At 39.5% G+C, this 20,240-nt stretch overlaps 1 protein-coding gene across 1 annotated transcript in view; it reads right to left on the bottom strand.

Moving 5' to 3' along the window:
- LOC147416034 (uncharacterized) overlaps window positions 1-17,365 on the bottom strand; it is a 213,934-nt gene extending 196,569 nt beyond the window's left edge. The window contains 1 exon segment of the mRNA XM_086460459.1: window positions 17,295-17,365. Within this exon segment, the coding sequence (XP_086316585.1) occupies window positions 17,295-17,365 (71 nt within the window).
- Between the last annotated feature and the right edge of the window lie 2,875 nt (window positions 17,366-20,240).

The raw sequence follows: 20,240 nt of genomic DNA on the forward strand, positions 1-20,240 counted from the left end.
CTTGAAAGGTCTGCTAGTTCCTCTCCTCACCTGCCACAACCAGAGATCAATCAGCAGTTAAACAGACTAATCACAAAAGTAAAAATAAAATTAAACAAAAGCTGTAGTTTTCCTGGCTTAAACCAAGGCAAATTTTTAAGTAGTGAAGCCAGACTAAGACCCACCAAATTTAATTATTCAGTGTTAACAAGATCCATATATTTATTATTATTAATAATACCTATTCTGTTAAATATCTCTATATCATTCTAAATACACTTTCATAAATGCACTTGCAAACTGTACTTCAAATCACATTATTTGAGGCACCTGCTCCATTATTCCCAAGGATACAGGATGAAATTTACCATTGTACAGGGAGATAGCACTCTTCTGTAAATACTTTTTCTGGTTACTAAATGAAGCAAGTCCAACTGGTTGTTACAACAACTGGCATATAAGGAGGGAGTTTCTAGCATAACAAACACATTTTTTTAAAAAAATAATAATTTCAGGATAAGTATTGGAGCTATGCCAATCAGTGTATATTAAAAAAATCAAAACCAAAACCAAAACCCGCTTTCAGTCTGAATTTAGAAGTAAACACTTTGCCAAAGAATGTTGTAAGTTTTCATCTTTCAATTCCAGAACATCTATGGCATTGAGTACTTAAGAGGAAAGATGATGCAACCTCACTGGCATCAAACCTGAAACTCAAAGACGTTATTTTAACAGATCTGAAAAAATGTGCGAAGGGATAGAGTATGAACATCTACAAAGCAGATTCTAGGGGGGAAAAAAAATCTCTGTTGAATATGTAAAGCCAGTCAGTGTATTTAAAATGGAAAGACAAAAAGGATAACACATCTTGCAAATACTAAAACAAATGACAGTACCAAACCTCCTAATGATATGCTAAAGAGAGACACCTAATGGATAAGGAAAAACCAACCAAATTCCTAATATGCTGGGAGTTTTGACAAACCATTTAATATCAGAAAATGACGTATTAGATATGACAGATTTCTTGGCTCCTTAGAACTTCAGATCTGAAAAAGGAAAGCCCCAAAACAGCCACCAATGCAATTAATTAAAAATGCGCAGTATTCAGATTTCATACAGTAATTGTCTTGGGCACTACCCATCTTCCCCTCACGGATACGTATACCATTTTTACTTTTTAGTATTTGCACAGAATCCTGTATTTCTCATTCATGATCAGGTAACAGACTACTATATCTGTTACATACACAGCAAGAAATATGAGAAATATTTAGTATGCAACTCATTTCTCCTGAAAGCTGAGGGTTTTGAGAATGAACAACAACATACGACCAAGTTTTTCCCGGTTCACAAGATCATAACCTGAGACTTTCATAAAGCATTGAGAATAATATAATCAAAATGAAAAAATATAAACTCATTACAGTGGAACTATTCTTATGACAAGGAATGGGAATAAATACAGAAGCACATACACAAAAAAATTTAAAGTTAAGTATACAAAAAATATAAAGCGTATGAAAAGCTTCTGCCTTTCCCCTTTGAAATAAAGGACTGAAGACAATCTTACTCATGGAATAATGTTATCGTTAGCCATATAAATCAAGCAGAGGATGATGCTGAAGGGAGTCAGCTCTCCAGAAAACAACAATGTAACCAACTATACACAAACACATGCACACACCTACAAATATGTATACTTACTACATATTCCTGCATCTACATACACTTGGAAAAAATGAGGTCTTGCTGCTTTTTTTCCAAGAGCATAGCAATAGGTCTGGGTCAGTCACCAGAACTACTATAAGCAGCAACTTGCAAGTTGCTCTTTAAACAGTTTTTCCTTCGTGCTCAAGTACTGACTTTCTGTCAGCTCTGTATCAAATACAGAAATTTTGGTCTTAAGGTACCCATGTAAACTTCCCAGAAAAATAGCAAAGCTCCTTCAAGAAGCAGTCCCAGGAACTACTACATCAGGTCTCAAGTCTGTTCCTGCTGTTATAGTATTAAGACAACTGAGAATTTAAGAAGCTACGCTTCAATCAGAACTATTTAAACTTCTGCAAAAGGTTTCATCGTCTGGACTTAGAGGACCATGTCACACATACGGACTACTGATATTCAAGAATGAAAGTTCAAACTGGATTTAAATATTTCCCATTAGAATAAACGTTGCAAACTTTTTTTTTCCCCGCTGTACCTTTTGATTCCAAAAAATACAGACTTTGACAGACTAAAGTGGTTGTTTGTTTCTAAGTGTTGAAGCATCTGAAACAGGTAAAATCCCAATACAGATTAACAGATTTATGGTTATCACCTTCCAATATATCTGTCCCTCAAGTCCACAGCAAGAAGCCAGGATGGAAGATCTAGGAAAAAAAACCCATACTTAAAGAGCAAAAATAGTAATTGTAGCAAGTATACAATGTAAAGATTTCTTAAGTCAAAACACTAAAATTATTTCTAATAAATAACTGGAAAAATTAAAAGGCATAAGATGGAAAATAACAAAAAGCTTACATTTCATTAAGTAAAACAAACCCTCCATTAAAGTCTAAACTACATTTGGTTTTAAAAAAGCGGTGAAAAACTGTAAGTCCACCCAATGATTTCCAAAGAAGAAAACATTTATTAGTCAATCACTTCCACCAATGGAAGAGCTAAGAAAAATATCATTTTTCAAAAGCACATTGGCCAAGAGCTTGAAATTAAATTATTTTGTTCTCTAACTAGAAAGATGATAGTCTTTTCTTTATGGAATAAACCTACAGAATTAGGGTAAAAGCTTCAGTCAAACACAACTGACAACAATCAGAAGAAAAGATATTGCAAGAATAATCACACAAAATGCACAAGTATGTAAGAGTGCTGTTTTAGTGCTGTCTTTTTCTTGGAAAATTAATTTCAACAGATAGCATATAAAATACTTCCCCAAAAAAACTTGTAATTGCCTGTGATACTGTAAAAGGAACATTTGTTTAAGTGTTGCTTAGACGAAGAATTCTAGAAAATGTGAACAAACTGGAATATGAACAGGTCTTGCATGTAAAGTTTTATTACTCGCTATAAAATGCATGTATCAGTGAATCCTATTTTAAACAAACAAATTTTTTTTGCCTATTTTTCTAGGGATTTGTAGGCAGTGCCTGTATATTTACTTGTCTAATTAAGGTACTCTTTACCTCTGAACCATTAACTTCTACGTAAAACATAATACAAAATAATGCTCAACACTTAAAATCCCGACCTGCATTTGGATCTACTGACACATACTTCTGGATGTGTGGAGACTCATTCTTTATCATGGATCAGACTGGTACATGAATATCAATTCTAGACGATGGGTAAATTCCTCTACAATGGTATCAGGTTGGGGTATTTAAATTCAGGCAAAGCAGCAGATGTTTTGTGTTAGTTCAGTGGCTATTCATGAGCACATATAACAGGTACCAGAGGAGTTGTTATCAAAGATGATTCTAATAAAATACTACTACCAACTGTCAACTTTTTACTATTTATCACTTCATGTTCCCAGACATATTCCAATTTGTTTTCCTAGATTAAGAAAATTGATGACACAGAGATAATGTGAAATGACATCATTTTAACTGAAAATTCTAAAGATTTCTACAGCAATAAGAAAGAAACCAGATGCTTTTAAAAAGCACACAAAACACCTATCTGGCAATAATTCTGGAAATTTTTTGCCATTGATTATGGAGTATTGAGGGAAAGGAATGGATTATTTGGAGATAGGAAAGTGAATAATCCATTGTAAAACAATCATTTGAGAAAAGGATAAAACGATGAATACTATAAACCATAAAATAATAAAAGATATGAAGAACAGAGGAGAGTAAGGAAATAGGAATGCAGGGTGTGCAGTGCAGTTTTCTAGGGTAAGAGTAGAGAGAAGCAGCAGTAATAGCTTTCCATCAGAAGCTGTTACTCCTAGAAGCCTGGCGCCTGACCTGATTCTTCAGGATATGGATCAGAATTCTATGAATAAGAAATAATGAGTATATTTAAATGAGTTTAAATGAAAGAAACACCGTACCTTTACTAAGACACCAAGCTTAGCAGCATTTTTCGTAGACTCTGAGAGAACAAAAAGCTCCTTGGACCAAAGCCTATTGTTCCTTTTTACATGGTTCCTGAAAAATGAGTACTGTTGCCTTGCTCAGCTCCTCTTGATCACTTCCAGTAACCAATTCCATCTCAGCCCAATACATGGGAAAAGGCCTCAAAGATTTAACATTCCTACGAACTTTGTGAAAGCAGGCAGCTGGATAGAGTGTCTGCTAGCTGAAAGAAAATGAAATGAACACAACTTCTGCTTAGCAGTGCAGAATCTACTTCTCAGTCAAGGCCTCTCTTTCAGATTGATTCTCTCTTGTCTAATAAAGGGTGAGTTTACACTGCAGGCTGAGTATTACTCAATTAAAAATCAATTCACAAATACAAACCCATAGGAAATAAGGATGCACTTAGCCTTACACAACTATTTCTTAAATCAAAATCCTCTAATTCAAAGTATACAAACAGACCAGTATGCTGCTCATTCCCCTCCCTCTGTCTCTTCGGCATGCAGCCAGACACTCTCTTATTCTCCCTTGCCCTATGAATCTGGCATTTCTGCCTGCACAGTGGCTCAGTACCAAAAATCCCAGTACCCGCCAGCTCCCCCTGTAACCCCTCTCACACTACTGAACAGTAGTGGTTCACCTGGTAGTTAAAACTAGCTACAGGAAGACAGAGATGGGATCACACTTAGGGATTTATGCAGAACTTAGTGCTGCCCATCTGCACTCTGCGTGTACCAAGTACCTCTCCCAAAACATTTCAGACACCTCCAAAGATGAAAGCAGCAGTTCAATGTGACTGGTTTTTATCTCTAGATTTTAATAGATACCAAGGAGAAGCAAGGATGCAGTGGTCACACCAGGTAACTACATGCAGGAACCTAAATTTAAGTGTCCATGGAAATTAAGATCATAGTAACATACATGTGCTGAGTTTTAGGCACAGGCAGATTTAGGCAGCTGTGAAAGCACTGATTCCCTGGGTGATTTTCTACGATTTAGGCATCAAACTTCCAGAAGTCTCATTTTAATCTCCAAGACAGACAATCTAGTTCTCACTGCTCTTGAACACCAGGAATCATGCACATAAACAATGTCCAAAAGATGGTATGGAATTGAAGTATTTTATCTACATTTGCAAACAATCTGCCAAAACGTGCTGCAAATAGCTAGAGAAATGTACAATGTGTAAGGAAATGTGCATTTTGCTACTATGCCATACTGTTTTCTTTGTATTAGGAAATTAATTATCTATCATTTGGATCAGATTTTAGATATAACAGACAGTTGCTTTCAGAACATTTGAATGGGATCAGACCAGAAGTCCACGTGGTTCAATATCCAGCCTATGTCAGCATCACTGACATCAGTCCTAGGGAAGGAAAACAAGAACTTAACAAACATACCATAATTTTTTCACTGGTGTATTCTCCTAGCAGTCAGTATTCCCCTCTCTACTACCTAAAGGAAGGAACAGATGAGCAGATGCACCAAAACGTGTTCATGAACAAACCTTTATTAAGATGTGAACTACCACAGCCGTGAAAGATGTCACAGAAGTCCAAGCTCAGCTGTTAGAAAAGGGGGCAGACATTTTTCAATTTATTTCCCACTAAGTGACTTTTGTGGGGGAAAAAATAAAAATAAAAAAAAAAGAAAGTTCCTATGAATTAGACTTATCGCTATCTGCTTTTTACTGGATCTCTCTCAAAGACATTACACAGTCCTGTATATAGGTTGAAAGCAGCACTTGGAGAACACTGTTATTAACGAGAGATGGATGACATCACTTCTGTTATTTCTGCAACATAACAATGTCGAATTTAAATGGAAAAAACCTCCTGTCAGACTATTGTTGATACTAAGCCTTGCATGACAATTCACTTAACTTTATTAACAGTCTTTACATTTGAGCTGGAATAAGAGCAAGCTCACAAACAATGCTAACACTAGTGAAATAAAAGACGACTTAGCATTCGCAACTAATAATAGTTTGAGAAGCATTAACATTTTGAATGTCAAGTTTCCAAAATCTACTACTCAAAACTAACATGGTGAGAGATTGCAGTTCGTGTTTGCAGCAGAGAGCTGGGAAGATATCCTACAAATTTGTTCAGCTCAAGGTAGCTCCTGACGCAGAAGCTGCCAGCAGTACTGCATCAGCACAGGGCTGTGTCCAACAGCTTAACCGGTGTGTTAAGATGTATAATATATCAGCTTGGACAAAACAACATGCTAATTCAGTAATATTATTTTTGGAGACCCTAGCCAGTGTCTTTGCACTTCAAACATGACATAATCAGCTTGACTGACCCTTGTTTTAGGGTCAGGAACAATCTTGTGGGTTAATCATCACAGTGTTTACTTATAATGGAGAAGTGGCTTTTGTGTAGCTATGACTAGCTGATTTCAGTGCTAATAATAGCTTGCTCTAAGAAGTATTAAGATACAGTATTGATTTCAGAAAGACTGTATCACTGTGCTAATATACGAGAGATTCAATTAGTAAAGATGACTGACATTTATCTAAAAACGCTCCCTGCTTTCCTGTGAATATCTAAAGTATGACTTAGCTAAATACTAAAAATCAAGATCAAAATATTCAAAAGCAATCAATCAGAAATGTCAATTCCAAAGCTTCAGAAACAAGAAACAATTTCCAGAGAATGAAGGTTCAGAAAGCTTCGTGACTTTAAGTATCTCAAACTGCATTCATAACTTGAAGACAGAAGACAAAATAATCTTTAAAACCCTCAAACATAAATCTACTTTAAAATAAATTGTCAGGTTTTCATTGTAAGTTATCCTACTCATTTCATTACACTAACCTGGTAAATTTTTGTAGTCCATCTGCTTTACTGAGCAGTATAGAGATGTTGCCTACTGGTAAACACCTAGCAAGTTGAATGACCATTGAGCAGTGACATTTATTCTCTTTTTCAAGTCTCCTTCTGGCTTTTTTTTTTTTTTTTTATTGTTTCTGCATGCTTTATGACATCATACCTTCCATTAAAAAATTTAAAATTCAACTTAAATAGGCTAACACCTCCTCCAGGTGAAGCTGAAACAATTTTCATCATTTCAACCAACAATACTGCCTCTGGTGTTCATTATGCTCAAACCAAAAAAAGATCTCTTTTCTGTCCATTAGTGTAGGGAGAATCTACTCTCAAACTTCTGATTATTCAAATGCCTGCTCCAGTGAGCGGCAGTCCAGCACACTGGAATAAAATTATAAATTTTAGTCATGAATTTAAATGATCGGATCTTAGTATTTGTTTGGGATTTTTTTTGACAAGAATCATATTTGTTCACGCAGCAGGACAAGGGACTATGCACGAGCTTTTCCTATCAAAGTGCAAGGGTGAGCCCTATATGCTCAGAGTTGCAAGGGCTGCTTATAGTTTGTCTCCTGGTGAAACACAAATAGCATTTATTCAATGGACCTGTGAAAACGCATTTTTTCCACAAGAAATAGTGATAAGAGAGGACCATTGCCTCAGTCCTTTCTCTAAGATGGGCTGCCACAATCTCCTGGAACATTCAGCCTGCATTTGAACTCAGTGTTGAAGTGGGAGAGGTTATTTTTCTAATTTAGTGCACAAAGGATAGCCATATTCTGAAAACCACATCAATCTGAGCAGAGGATAAATTAGAATATCTTCGGAGTGTTGTTTTACTGGATAAGGTTGGCTAAAAGTGGTTAGCTCTGAACATAATTATAATTTTATAGCTTTTATCAACCTACTTGAAATTATTAGATCTAATCTGTTTATATGATACCATTGTACAATTTTCATTTTTCAGAAAAAGCAGGTTCCATATTTTGGTAAGTACTGTTACATCTATTAGAATATACAACATGCAATTAGATATGATTCATTATTTATGCCCAGTAGTTAATTTGAGACACATTTTCTAATACTGTTTTCATGATAACATATTTTCATTTCTGTAGTTTAAGCTTGATGTGAGACAGCTGTCAATTTATTCTCACTGCTCTCTACTTCCATTGCTCCAAGCTTAAACTTCACGACAGACTGACAACAAGGGAAGTTTAATGTACTTCTAAGCCATATAAGCACACCTGGCAAATTACAGCACAAAACTCTCATCAGGAAACCTGAGAAATCTCTAAAAAAAATTATAATTCCTTGCAGCTTCTCTCTGTGTGTGTGTTTACTAAAAATACTGAAGACAGAATGAAATATCAGACATTTTACGAAGTGGAAAATTACTCCAGTGGCAGACAGACAGTTAGACTTCCTCTCCTTTCTTGCCAGGAAGAAATTTGCCTCTAGAGATTTCAGATCTAGTCATCAGACACCATCATCATCGCCCTATCTCGTAAAATCTTTCTCTGAAGAAAAGATAGTACAACCCATATTCAGATCATAGGATGGACATCTAGAGATAGGATCATAACAGCAGCATTATTTTCAGTTATCATACAGACCTAGCCCTTTGAAGGCTAGATATCAGATACAGGGAAAAAAAGTCCTCCTTTTTTCTCCATGATAGACACTTCAGAATAGTCCCTTCCTACAGTCATGTTCCTATTACAAACTCTTCAGCCAGAATGTCTGTTTCAGACATATTTATTTATGGTTGCTGTCAAAACAAAGATTACATCATTTCACACCCATGTTTTACAAATTAGATAGCCAGGGCATCTGCAAAATGAAGGTTAAGCTCGTTTACTTTGGCAAGGGCTCTGAGATCACCTGATGAAAACTGGTATCTGTATACAGTTGTCTTAATGCACTGACTAACAGCTCATCTTCAGACAACCTGTACTGCTTTCTATACATATTTTTTAAAAGCATTTGTTTTTACTGGTTCCTATGAGGTTTTGGAACCCCTTTAAAGAGGAAGTTCTTACTTTCTTCACTATTTACTTTTCCCTAGGGGAAAAAAAAAAAAAAAAAAAAAAAACGAAAACCAAACCAACAAACCTAATAGGAAACAGTTCCATAAACATTTTTAGCATAGTTAGCTAAAAAGTAGCTCTATGACACACAGTTCGGATAACCTAATCCCACACATTGAAATAAGTATCACGGTTGGTGAAATCTAAATGGATGAAGAAAAGCTCCAGGGCTATATGATTGTGTTGTTACCCAGTTCTAAGAAACAGAGCATTGGGAAATCAGGATAAAGGTGCGCAAAAGATAAGGAAGGCAGTGATGACCTAAAATAATAAATAAACAGAAACTGAAAAACTCAAATCTGAAGGCCTCAATGCAGTACTCCTTTTAAGAATGAGTATTTTGACAAATTTCCCTTGCAAATCTAGAAATACACCACAGTTGTAAAAAGATGTTTTGTGTAAAAAAAGTTTCTCAGACAGCATGCTAAATGACCCCTTCCACAGACTGTTCCTGTTTCATTTTTATAATCAGCTCTTTCCCTACCTCCTCTCAAGAATCTCACTAGACAGACGTTCAACAGAACTTCATTTCACTGACCATTGGAAACATCTGTTAACCTCCACACTTGTTGATACCAAACGGTTTTTACACATTTGCTCAAGTCCTGGACTATCTAGGAGTCTCCTGGAGACTTCAAATGAGAGTAAGAAAGATGTCACTGGTATGCTTTAATGACACACTAAGAGAGAAAACCTCTATTAAAATTCATACTGTCCAAAGAGATTTGAACTTTAGATTCTGCAAAAAGTAGGAAGATTTCCTTTTCTGTTACACAGTTGAGGAACGGAGAAACAAGGATGAGCAGAGTTCCTGAAATCATAGAGATAAGCTATGTAGAATGAGAAACTCAATTTGAGCCACTGCCTTTGTATCCTTTTTGCTAACCACATGTCTGGTTTTTAAGTTGCTAAATGAGGACGTGAGACATAAAGGCGACTTTTTTTTTTTTTCATTATATAAATATTACCATAACATTCAAAGGAAAAAAAAATCAACAGGTATACAGTAGTCACCCCAAACTTTCTTTTTGGCAGGTTACACTGAGGCAAAGAGCACAAAGAACTGAGCAAATGAAAAAGAATATTACTGAGATGACACAGTACACTTTTGGAAACCACCGATGAAGTTTATCAGAGATCCACTTTCTTGGATGATTACTGTAATTCTCAAATTACACTGGTTAAACCTAGCTATTCTGCTTTTTAGACACCTGTTTTGAATGAGAGTTCCTTTCTGTGATGCCCACATTCCTATCCACACAGATCATTGATATGCTTTCTAAATTTACAGCCTCTGGACAAGCCAGAAGAAAAAAGAGCTTTGCTGACTAGCAAAGCAGGAGCCCAGCCTTGTTTCCCAGCATTAGATAGTCTGAATTGACAGTGGTAGCTGGCCTCACAGAATTATACTCTTTTCTAAGAGTACTTCATTTGAGTACTGTTAACTACAAATCCATGCAGTTGTGGTAAAGCAAATACTATCCTTTTAAAAATTCTGCACCAAAAAGTTTCTGATTTGGTTTAGCCAGAGGTTCCTGCTAAGCTTCATACTGGATTGCACAGTTGTGCCTTCCACTTCCCCTTCACATTCAATAGAACCAACACACAGTACACCAAAAGGCCGACAGCCAGAAACCCATCCTCCGACGCGCAGAATATGTGTGTTTTGCAACATCTTAAAAGCACTGGTTCTTTCCAGGATTGTGCAATATCTGTTCCCCCTCACTCTGAACAAACTTTTCCTTGATGTTCCTTGATGTTGCCTAGTCTCTATAGTCTTCTCCCAGACTGACCTTGATTCTAAAGCCTGTACACATTTATGCTCAAGAACTCATAACTCTTTAGTCTCATTTCTATGTCCCTCCTTGACCAGCAACCCTTCATGGATCTCCTTGCCAGTCCCTTTGCCAGCAAGTCGCATTGCCTTTCAACATCCTGACACCTCTTTGCAGTGTAGTGCCCACCCCCCAACCCCCCCTGCTTTATAGTGTCTCTTTTTCACATAAATTTTTTGCTCCACCACATCCAGTCTCAGCTAAAGCTATTGCTTCTGGCAAAAAAAAAAAACAAACCTCAGTCTACATCAGGACCAATACAATCCTTCAGTCGTACCTACAGAGCCTGTATTACCACTGTGTACCACACACCAGAAACAATTTATATACCCAAGAGCCAAAACAATTGTTTCAGAGCAATTATTAGGCCTAGGGTCTTTTTCATGAAGTATTACACACGTGAAGCAAAGATAATAAACACAGCATGCTGAACAGAAATATTTTGAGGGTGAGTTCTGCTTTGCTTTTATTTGGCCCCTTTCTTCCTCAGTTCCCTATTGCCCTAATCGGTCAACTTCCTGGGATCCAGATGGCATTCTATTGCAAAGAAGTTGTTAGGAGGGGGAAAGTCTGTCTGTGTTACTAGGAGTTTTATTAACTGCATACATTATTTGTATTACTACTGTTATAATTACTCTTTGTATTAAGATAGAGCCTAAAAGCCCTGTTTTGCCCTCTCTGCGAGCACAGAAGAAAACCTTCTGGTGTCTTCACCAGAGATCTTGCAATCTAAACATTGCAAGAGACAAGAAATGGGATACTAAGAGAAAACAATGAAAAAAGATAGTGCGATAGGAAGAGGTTTCAAGGACATCAGCAGCCTAACTGTTGTCAACTCATGTAGCAACAAAACAAAAGTTTTAAGGAGGGATGTTTGGGGAATGGTAAAAGCCTCCTGAGCTTCAAACAAAGGACAGGGAAAAGTTTAAAAAGAATGGCTGAAAAATTAGCAAGTGAGCAATGAAAGCTGGAGCTTAATGAGGATAGAAGTAGCTCCTAGGATGAGTCTGTACAGGATGTATGTACAGATGATGGGACAGAAGAAAAGCCAGCTGGAAGCTTTTGTGCAGTATTAAGTATTCTTACTACTTTTTTTTTCTGGACTACTATGGATGCAGATAAGAACTGCAAATTTTTATGGATTTACATTTTATAGAAGATTGAGTTTGTGAACTCATACAGTACATTATGCTATTTCTAGCTCGATTTTGCAAAAAAGCCCAAACTGAGTTTATAGTATGAATATTTATCACTATTCTACTTTTTATAATATATACATAGGTTTATATATAGGTTGGAATTCTTAATATCAAGTCAATTATATGCAATTTTACTGGCTAGAATGCATACGATCTACTTGCGAAATATTTCCTGGAAAGCATTAGTGAATGTAAATTCATTTGAGATTTCTATCAGCTATTCTGATTGCTGTCATTCCATTGGCATGTTCTTTCAGTGGAGAAACAGATAAATTTGGAACTCAAAATATTATCAATAACTCTCTTTCTGGTCTTGATATTTGTTTCTTTTGGTTAACCTTATTCTTTGTCAGTTAAGTTAAAACAATGACTCAAAAAGGAGACACCTTGGCTTATGTATCCATTATTCCTTGTACAATGTAGTACTCCCACTGGTTTTCATGGGAATTATGCATATGAAAGGACTGCATTATTAGGCTAGATTAAGAGAAGACATTTGGAAATACTTAACTCATCATACCACTTTAGAACCTAATATTTATAATGGTACTTGAGCCTGGAGTAATATAAACAAAAGCACAAAACACGACTCCTGGAAATAGATCGTGGGTGGATTTTTCTTTTTATTAGAGATACCACTAAAAATTGCACTGAGTTAAAACTATTTTCTTCACTTTTTGATATAAGAATATCAAATACAGAAATATGAATCAGGTCACTCAAAAAAACTTGCAATATTCCTAACCATGAGAAGTTACAAGCCAGTAAGAGGACAGTAAAAGGGTTACATCTAAACTTACGAATTACATGCCTGTGTAATCACATAAAGGTCCTTAAAATTTTCTTTGGTAGTCGCTATGTCTTTATGACCTGATTATATTAACCCTGATTCCCTGGAAACATCACAAGTCATCTTTAATTCTTCAGACACATGACTCTTCCATTTTGGCTTTGGAAGTGTTGCTCTCCTCCCATGCCATGACAACTCATGGATAGTATGAACTGCCTTCCTCTGACCTAGGAATGATATTGGGCCCTTCCTTCCTCAGTGCTAAAAACGAATTTACCTCCACTTTAGCAGACTGGGTAGACAACAACTTACTCTTTCCCAAATACATAGGTCAGTGTAGAAGCAGTCTGCTAGGCTAATTAGAATGGGCTAACTTTATAATCTCTTTTTTTTTTTTTTTTTTAATCTAAACCTTACTGTTCATCTTTGCTGCACAGCTAACACTGGACCTTTGTTTCTGGTTGCCACCAACACCCTTGCCACTCGCATGAAAAGAATTTCTCACCTAACTGTAGTAGTGCCTCCGATGAAGTGAAATTTTCTACTTTTGTATCAATTTTGGTTTTGCTAACGTTTGAATTAGGGGTTGTGAAACTTTGGGTCATGAAACTTGGCATAGCCTGTTCGCTGATGAAAGGGGAAATGTACAGAAACTGCAGGAACAGCAGGAGCTCCCTCAAAGCTATACATATGAGACAGACATCAAGGAGACAAAGCTCCAGGTATCAAAGACACATTAAGGAGACATCAAGGAGGCAAAGGCATCTACACATGCCAGATGTTAAGGAGACGCCTAGCAAACCCCTACAGGACTGATAGTTAGGGTTGCAGAACAAACAGGAGGTTGCACCGGAAAAGGGGCGCTGGCTTGTGCTTAAGAAGGAGGATTCAACTAGAGGACACCCTGAGGAAGACTATGGACAACCACTAGAGACCCTCGAAAGATCACCGACCCATTTAGTTCTGCTTGATAGAGCATGCACAAGTGGGAAGGAACCTATGTAAAACATTGCTGGGAAATCACTAGAATAACGCCACCTTTCCGGGGAAAAGGTCCGTAAAGGCTGTAACCATGCGACCAAAAAGGGCACTCACCTTTGCGAAAGGATTTGTGTGTGTGCCCAGCGCTGTAATAAAGAATGCCTACAAATTGGTCTTAGAGAGTTATTGATCCGATATTTCGGTAACACCTCAAACTCGGATTGTCCAATCTGGCTGGGTTTATGTGGAAAAGTTCAGATTTTAACTTCTGGCCACCCAAGCTCCTTTACAACAAGGGCACAGGCTAAAATTTTGACTCTCCAATAGAGCTTCTACACCTTGAAACAACCCTCTGAGGACTGAACACTTCAGATACTCTTTTCAGTACAATGGCACACATCTGGACATCACTAATCAGGTCAGACACAGATACTTAACATGAGAGTTAAGGCTATTGGATATTACATCCACGAAGACTCTTGCTAGAAGCATAAATCTTTGAATTAAAAACCTATTCAAACACATGTTGCACCTTTTCATATTGTACTAGATCGTATCCTGGATTAGCAGGCATTATTGCACCACAATGTGCAAGTTACAGTGTTAAGATTTTCTGAAGAAAACAACCGAAGTGACAAACTACCTTTCATTAAATGAAAATACAGAATTTATATGGCAGTTGGAACATCATGCCTAAGTCTGGAGCAGTGCATTTCAAGAAAGAAGAAACGCGGAGAGGCCAGAGGAGAACAAGAATGAATGATAGGAAGAACAAGATAAAAAAATCTTTATTCTTCTATAAAGCAGAAAACAACAAATGGGGATTGATTAAGAGAAGAACACAGTGAAAACATGACTAAGAATCTCAAATACCTAAGTCCGCTGCAAAAAGGAAAATAAATTCCCTGTAACCACTGTGAAAAACATAATAGGTTCAAGTAATTTACTTTCAGCAAGTTAAGATCAGAAAGCAGGAAAACTTGTAACGGGAAGACTAGTGAAGTGCCGCAATAGATAACTTGGGTAAGTAATCATAACAAATCTTTATGAAGACAGACAAGCGTTCACTAAAAAAGACAGATTGTATTGGTCCTGGTTTTGGAGGAAGAGTGAGGGGGCGGGCATGATGCCTTCTTGGAGTCCTTTTCAACTGTAGGAGTCCCTGCTGAAGTGGCTGCAGACACGTATCTGTGCAGTGCCAGCGGTACCATATTACAGTACCACTTGCTGCGGGATCTTGAGTTGGAATGAAAGTCATATTCTGCAAAAGACTCAATCAACTTCTTCATGCAGACAATCACTTCGATTCTGATACAATCTTCTAGGTGTGGATCACCTAGCTACACTGATCTAATCCGCAGCTTCTTTATTCAACAGTTTAAGGATAATTACTTTCAGGACTGGGCTATACATAAACATAATGTCTAATCCAGTCACAGTATACAGCACTTTTGTTTGCCAAGAGGAATAACCTATCCCATGGCCTTAAGGCCAGACAACACTAGCAACAGCTGCTAATAACACCGGGTTCCAGATGTAGTAGTCTTTGGCGAAAATTTTTTAAAACTTTAAAGTATTTTGCTTCCAAAATCTACATGTACTCAAAATTCTTAAGCCATATCTGTACTTGACTATTAAGTTGGGATCTTTAGAGGGTTTTTTTTTAAATTAAGCCTAAAACTTTTATTGGTAGATCATCTTTAATAATGAGAATCACGATCCTGTAAACAGTGCACAACAATATGTTTATTTCAGAGTAGTCTTTGGAGAGTTAATAACAAAGAAATAAATAACCTCCTCTAGTCAGATATTTTGTTTCCAGTAAAAATGTATGGTTGTTCTACTGTGAGAACACAAGACAAATGTACAGCTGCCAGCCTGACAAGTGACTAAGTATGGGAAAAGTAGCATTTTCCAACTTCATTTCAATATTCTTGGCTTTTATTCTAAAATAGGCAGCATAGTAGGAAGGTTGCATAACCATGCATATTCTCTGCATTTAAATCACTTGATGTAACACCAGGTAAATGATCCAAGGCAAAAAGAACAAACCTGTATTCTGATTCACCTTTTGGATGGTGAGAACTAACTTTTAGAAAAATAACCGGTATTCTAAAATGTGCATACAATAAAGACCATGACAGCTGAAATAGGTACAACAGAGATATAGCGAGCATCAGGTGTTCTCAAAGTTCCTACACACAACAAAGTAGCTCCCATTCAAAACGTCGTAATTTGGCAAAGTTACACACGATTGTGCTTCAGATAAAATCCGTTAAAACACACGTAATCTCTCCTACAGACGACTGCTCTCTGATGGGGCACATTTCTTGCCCTTTTCACAGCCTTTAAAAAAAAAAGGCACACAAAATGCAACTCCACCTCCACCCTCCGTTCAGTAAAGTTGCCAAAAACATGGTCCCGAAGCGAAATGAGCCCCCGGGTTGCCCCCTTGGGCTGTCCGCAGCGTACTCACCGTGGCGGGCTAGTTTTGAAGACTTTCTTCCCCTCCCCCTGCACCTACGCACAAGGAGGGAGAAGCGAGAGCAGTTTCAGCATTAAATTTGAACTTCCCTGCTTTTGTTAGCATGAGTCACCACCTTAACATTATCTCAACTGTAGACTTTTATCTGTGAATATCTAAGCCCTGTCTTGTGGAAAACTAATTACTGAGCCACTGAGAGGCTTCATAATGTCCTGCATTTAAGTCCTGAACATCATACATAATGCATAGGAAGCAGTCTCTGCACTCTGATTACAGAACACTGTCATTAAGAGAGCAAATTAAAGATCTGAATAATTCACTGGCTGAGCTTATTGTCAGTGCTGCATTGTGAAATTAGAATTTCTAATAAGTACTGCAATTTTTTTAACCCAATTAACACAGAGAACATCTTGAGTCTGATTAGTACAATAAAAATTATTACCTTATTCTTTTGCTTCACAACAGCCAAATTAAATACAGTACTTAATTATGCAGCATTCACTGCTTCTGTGCTAGAAATAATAATAATAATAATAAAAAAAATCTCACTATCGCTTTAATAAGACTTCCCATATTTAGAGTACAACCGAAAAATAGAGCATCTGAATCTGCAGTACCATTTCTTATCGCAAAGTTACTGTCTCTTTTTTTTTTTTTTTTTTTTTTTTTAAGACTTTGAAAATCGCTTTTAATGTCAGCAGTCGACCATGATGTCACTGCTGAAGTCTTCTCTGGAAACAAAAACGTATTTAAAAAAAAAAAAAAAAAAAAAAGAAACCAACCACAAAATGACCCTTCCGAACAAGCTCTGAATATATATTGGGAATTAACTTTCTCTGGGTTGATGTAAAAACAGAAAAAAACCCACATTACCACTCACTGACTTGAAACCGAATACACAAATATACAAACATATAAATATATAAATATATAAATACATATAGGTTGTTTCAGAAAAGATGCTTAGGAAATATACTACGAAAAAGCAGGAGCTGGATCAGCTCTCTTACCTCAGTTCCCTCTTGGCACGGGATAGATAACATCCTTTCATCCTAGAAAGGAGAAAAGTCCGATTCAACATCCAGCGTGTTGATTTTCCCCCACACGGCGCCTGCTGCCATGTTAAATAAAGCAAATGATCACTTGAGGATGCAGCTTTTGTCTCCAAATATTTTAATACTGCCTTTTAGTGTCAAGGATCCCAGGAACCTTAGCACATCTGGCAGCAGACACCACTGGCTGCAGCTGCTGCAATGGGATTTTTCCTCAACCCTATTTAATTTCCAGATCCTTTTTTTTCCCCATCCTGGGGAAGTTTAATCACCGAGCATGGGTGGGGAAAATAAAAAAAAAAAAAAAAAAGGAGAAAAAAAAAAAAGGAAGGGTGGCATTGCAATCACGAGCTTTCTTGGTTTTGTCCTAGAGACAGGGACTGCAGCAACCACCTTGCATCTTTGTCTAGTTATTTTAGCATGTGCGTGCAAGAGAGGAGAAAAAAAAAAAAGGCTGAAAATTATTCAGGCATAATGCAACAGACATAAAGAGAGACAAAAAGACAGAGAGGAAGAGAAAGAGAGAGGAAGGGAGAGAGGGAGAGAGAGGGAGGGAGAGAGGAAACAGAAAGACTAAGAGAGGGAGAGGGGGCTGTCAGTGCAGATAAATCTGCATATGGAAATCAGGGTTATCCTGGGTACAGTTTTATTTAACCATGATGTACTGTTTTTTTAATTAGATAGGAATTTAAAGAAGGAAATGAGGGATTCTTACAGACACAGGAGCAAACAAAGCATTTTTAATCACAGGACCGTTTTCACAGCAAGCTGTAGCAGCAACAGCAAAACTTTTTATAGCAACTTTCTTGTTAGAAACAAAAGTTTCATGTGCTGCTGCTAATTTACACCCAACACCCAGGCAAAACTGGAAGAGCATTCATTTTTAAATGAAATCAAACCAGGGCAATCCAAAATAATATGACAATTTTTAAAAAGACCCAGAAGCCGATAGGTGCACAGTACGCATTTTAAGCTAACTTATGCCAGGCACAGGTTTTAGGACTTTTTCCCTGGCCCCTATTCTGTGGTGACTGTCATATGCTTCAGTAAACGAGAAGAGCGATACCTAGCTTGAATTTCAAATGTACTAGACACCACTTCCCATGCTTGATGAGAATAGGTTGTGAGTGGAGATGGGAGCAGTACCTGACAGACATGGCAAAGTTGGATCAGGTTCTGAAAGGCATCAGAAAAGACCAGGACCTCTTGCCCATGGCTGTGAAGAAGCACGGGGATCAGCGAACAGAGGAGGCCGAGGAGTAGGAAAATATGGTTCAGGTACAAGCCAGCTGAGAAGGAAACCAAAGGTAGCAGACAGCTGAAGTACAAGATTAGGAAACAGCACTCTGATCTGGGGCACTTACTAGCAGTATCAAGATGGTGGCGTTCAGGTGAGGGGTGACCAGAAACCACCCGTGGTGGCTGGCCAGGCGAAGGACGCCTAGGGAGGGAGTGAGAGCAGGGGCTCGGGGCACTGAGGGGAGCTGCGAGCGCTATGGGCTGCCGGCGCGGGGGGAGGGGGGTTGCGAGCAGGCGGCAGCCAAGAAACCCCACCTAAATTCCAAGAAGCAGCACAGTGAGCACTAACAGGGGCTGGGAAGCGTGGCCGCAGTGAGAGAAGGAAGAGGGTGGCGGAGCAAGGGGCAGGAGCCGGTGTTGGGCAGGAGAGAGGCGGGCAGGCAGGAGCCCGCGCTCGCTGGAGCGCGGCGGGGCCTGCGGGCAGGGGGGCCGGGCCGGGGAGTGCCCGGAGGGGCCGTACAGGCGGCGGGCAGCGACCGCAGCGGGGGCCGGGGCCGGCAGCCGCCCTGCAGCGGCGAGGCCGCCGGGCCACCGCGGGGAGGCGCTTCGCCCTGAGGCGGGCGGAGGAGGGGTGGCGGGCACAGGCACGGCCCCGGCCCCGGGCGGGCGGCGGCGCGGAAGGGAGCGGGGAGCGGGCGGGCACGCCCCGCTCTCGGGCGGCGCGGGAAGGAGGAGCGGCCGGCGGCCAATCGGCGCCTCGGCGCTTGCGCAGTGCTGGGGTGACGGCGGCGCGCGGGACGTACGGAAAAGTGTCCGGGCGCGGAAGGAGAGCGGCGGCGCCGCCAGCGCGCAGGTACCCGCCGCCCTTCCCGCCCGCTGCGCTCTAGCGAGGCTGACGCGTCCCTCCGGCCCGGCCTGGGCCGGCCCGGCCCGGCGGGGAAGCGCCCGTGGGGAGAGAGGAGCGGCGCTGGGCCGCAGGCGCTACGGGCGGGGGGCGTGTTCGTGGCAGGTCCCCGGCGGGCGGCTGGGGCGCTGCTCCCGCCGGCTCTGTCGCCGGTTTGTAGCTCCTGCCCGCGGATTGCAGCCGCCTGGGAAGTTCTCCAGCACGGCTGGCGCGGGAGGCTGCGGAGCTTGAAGTCAGTAGTTGGTTCCGCTGGGTTATGGGCGCGGTAGAGCAGTGCAGAACTGACGCGAGTTGCGACGGCGAAGAGCTGCCCTTTTTGTACTCCCCCCCCCCCCCCCCATGTTTTCTATCGTGTGGCGCGACGTTGGTGCCCTAAATTGAACAGATTTCCCTTAGAAACTCTTCTGATTTAGGGCATTCCCTTAAGTTGCTCATTTCTGCCTTGCCAGCTGTGCTAACACACCTGTACGTAGGGTCCCGCCCGCTGTACACTGCAGCACTGAAGTCATTCCTGCCCTTAAGAGTGGCACTGCTTCCGCTGCACGGCCGGCTGCACCGCAGGAATGCCCGCGAATGGGGGAAAGTAGGACAGAAACTTTTTTTTTTTTTTTTTTTTTTTTTTTGCTTGAGCTTATTTTTCGGTCAAGCCTATGTATTACCAACTTCTAGCCGTGGTGTAAAGTGGTTACTGCAAGAACAATATCGAAAACTGCCAGCAATGAAATTGAAAACTTAAAGTTTTGATTATGTTGTTTGTGTGT

This window comes from Leptosomus discolor, chromosome 2 (assembly GCF_034619465.1).
Source record: "Leptosomus discolor isolate bLepDis1 chromosome 2, bLepDis1.hap2, whole genome shotgun sequence".
Lineage (NCBI taxonomy): Eukaryota > Metazoa > Chordata > Aves > Leptosomiformes > Leptosomidae > Leptosomus > Leptosomus discolor.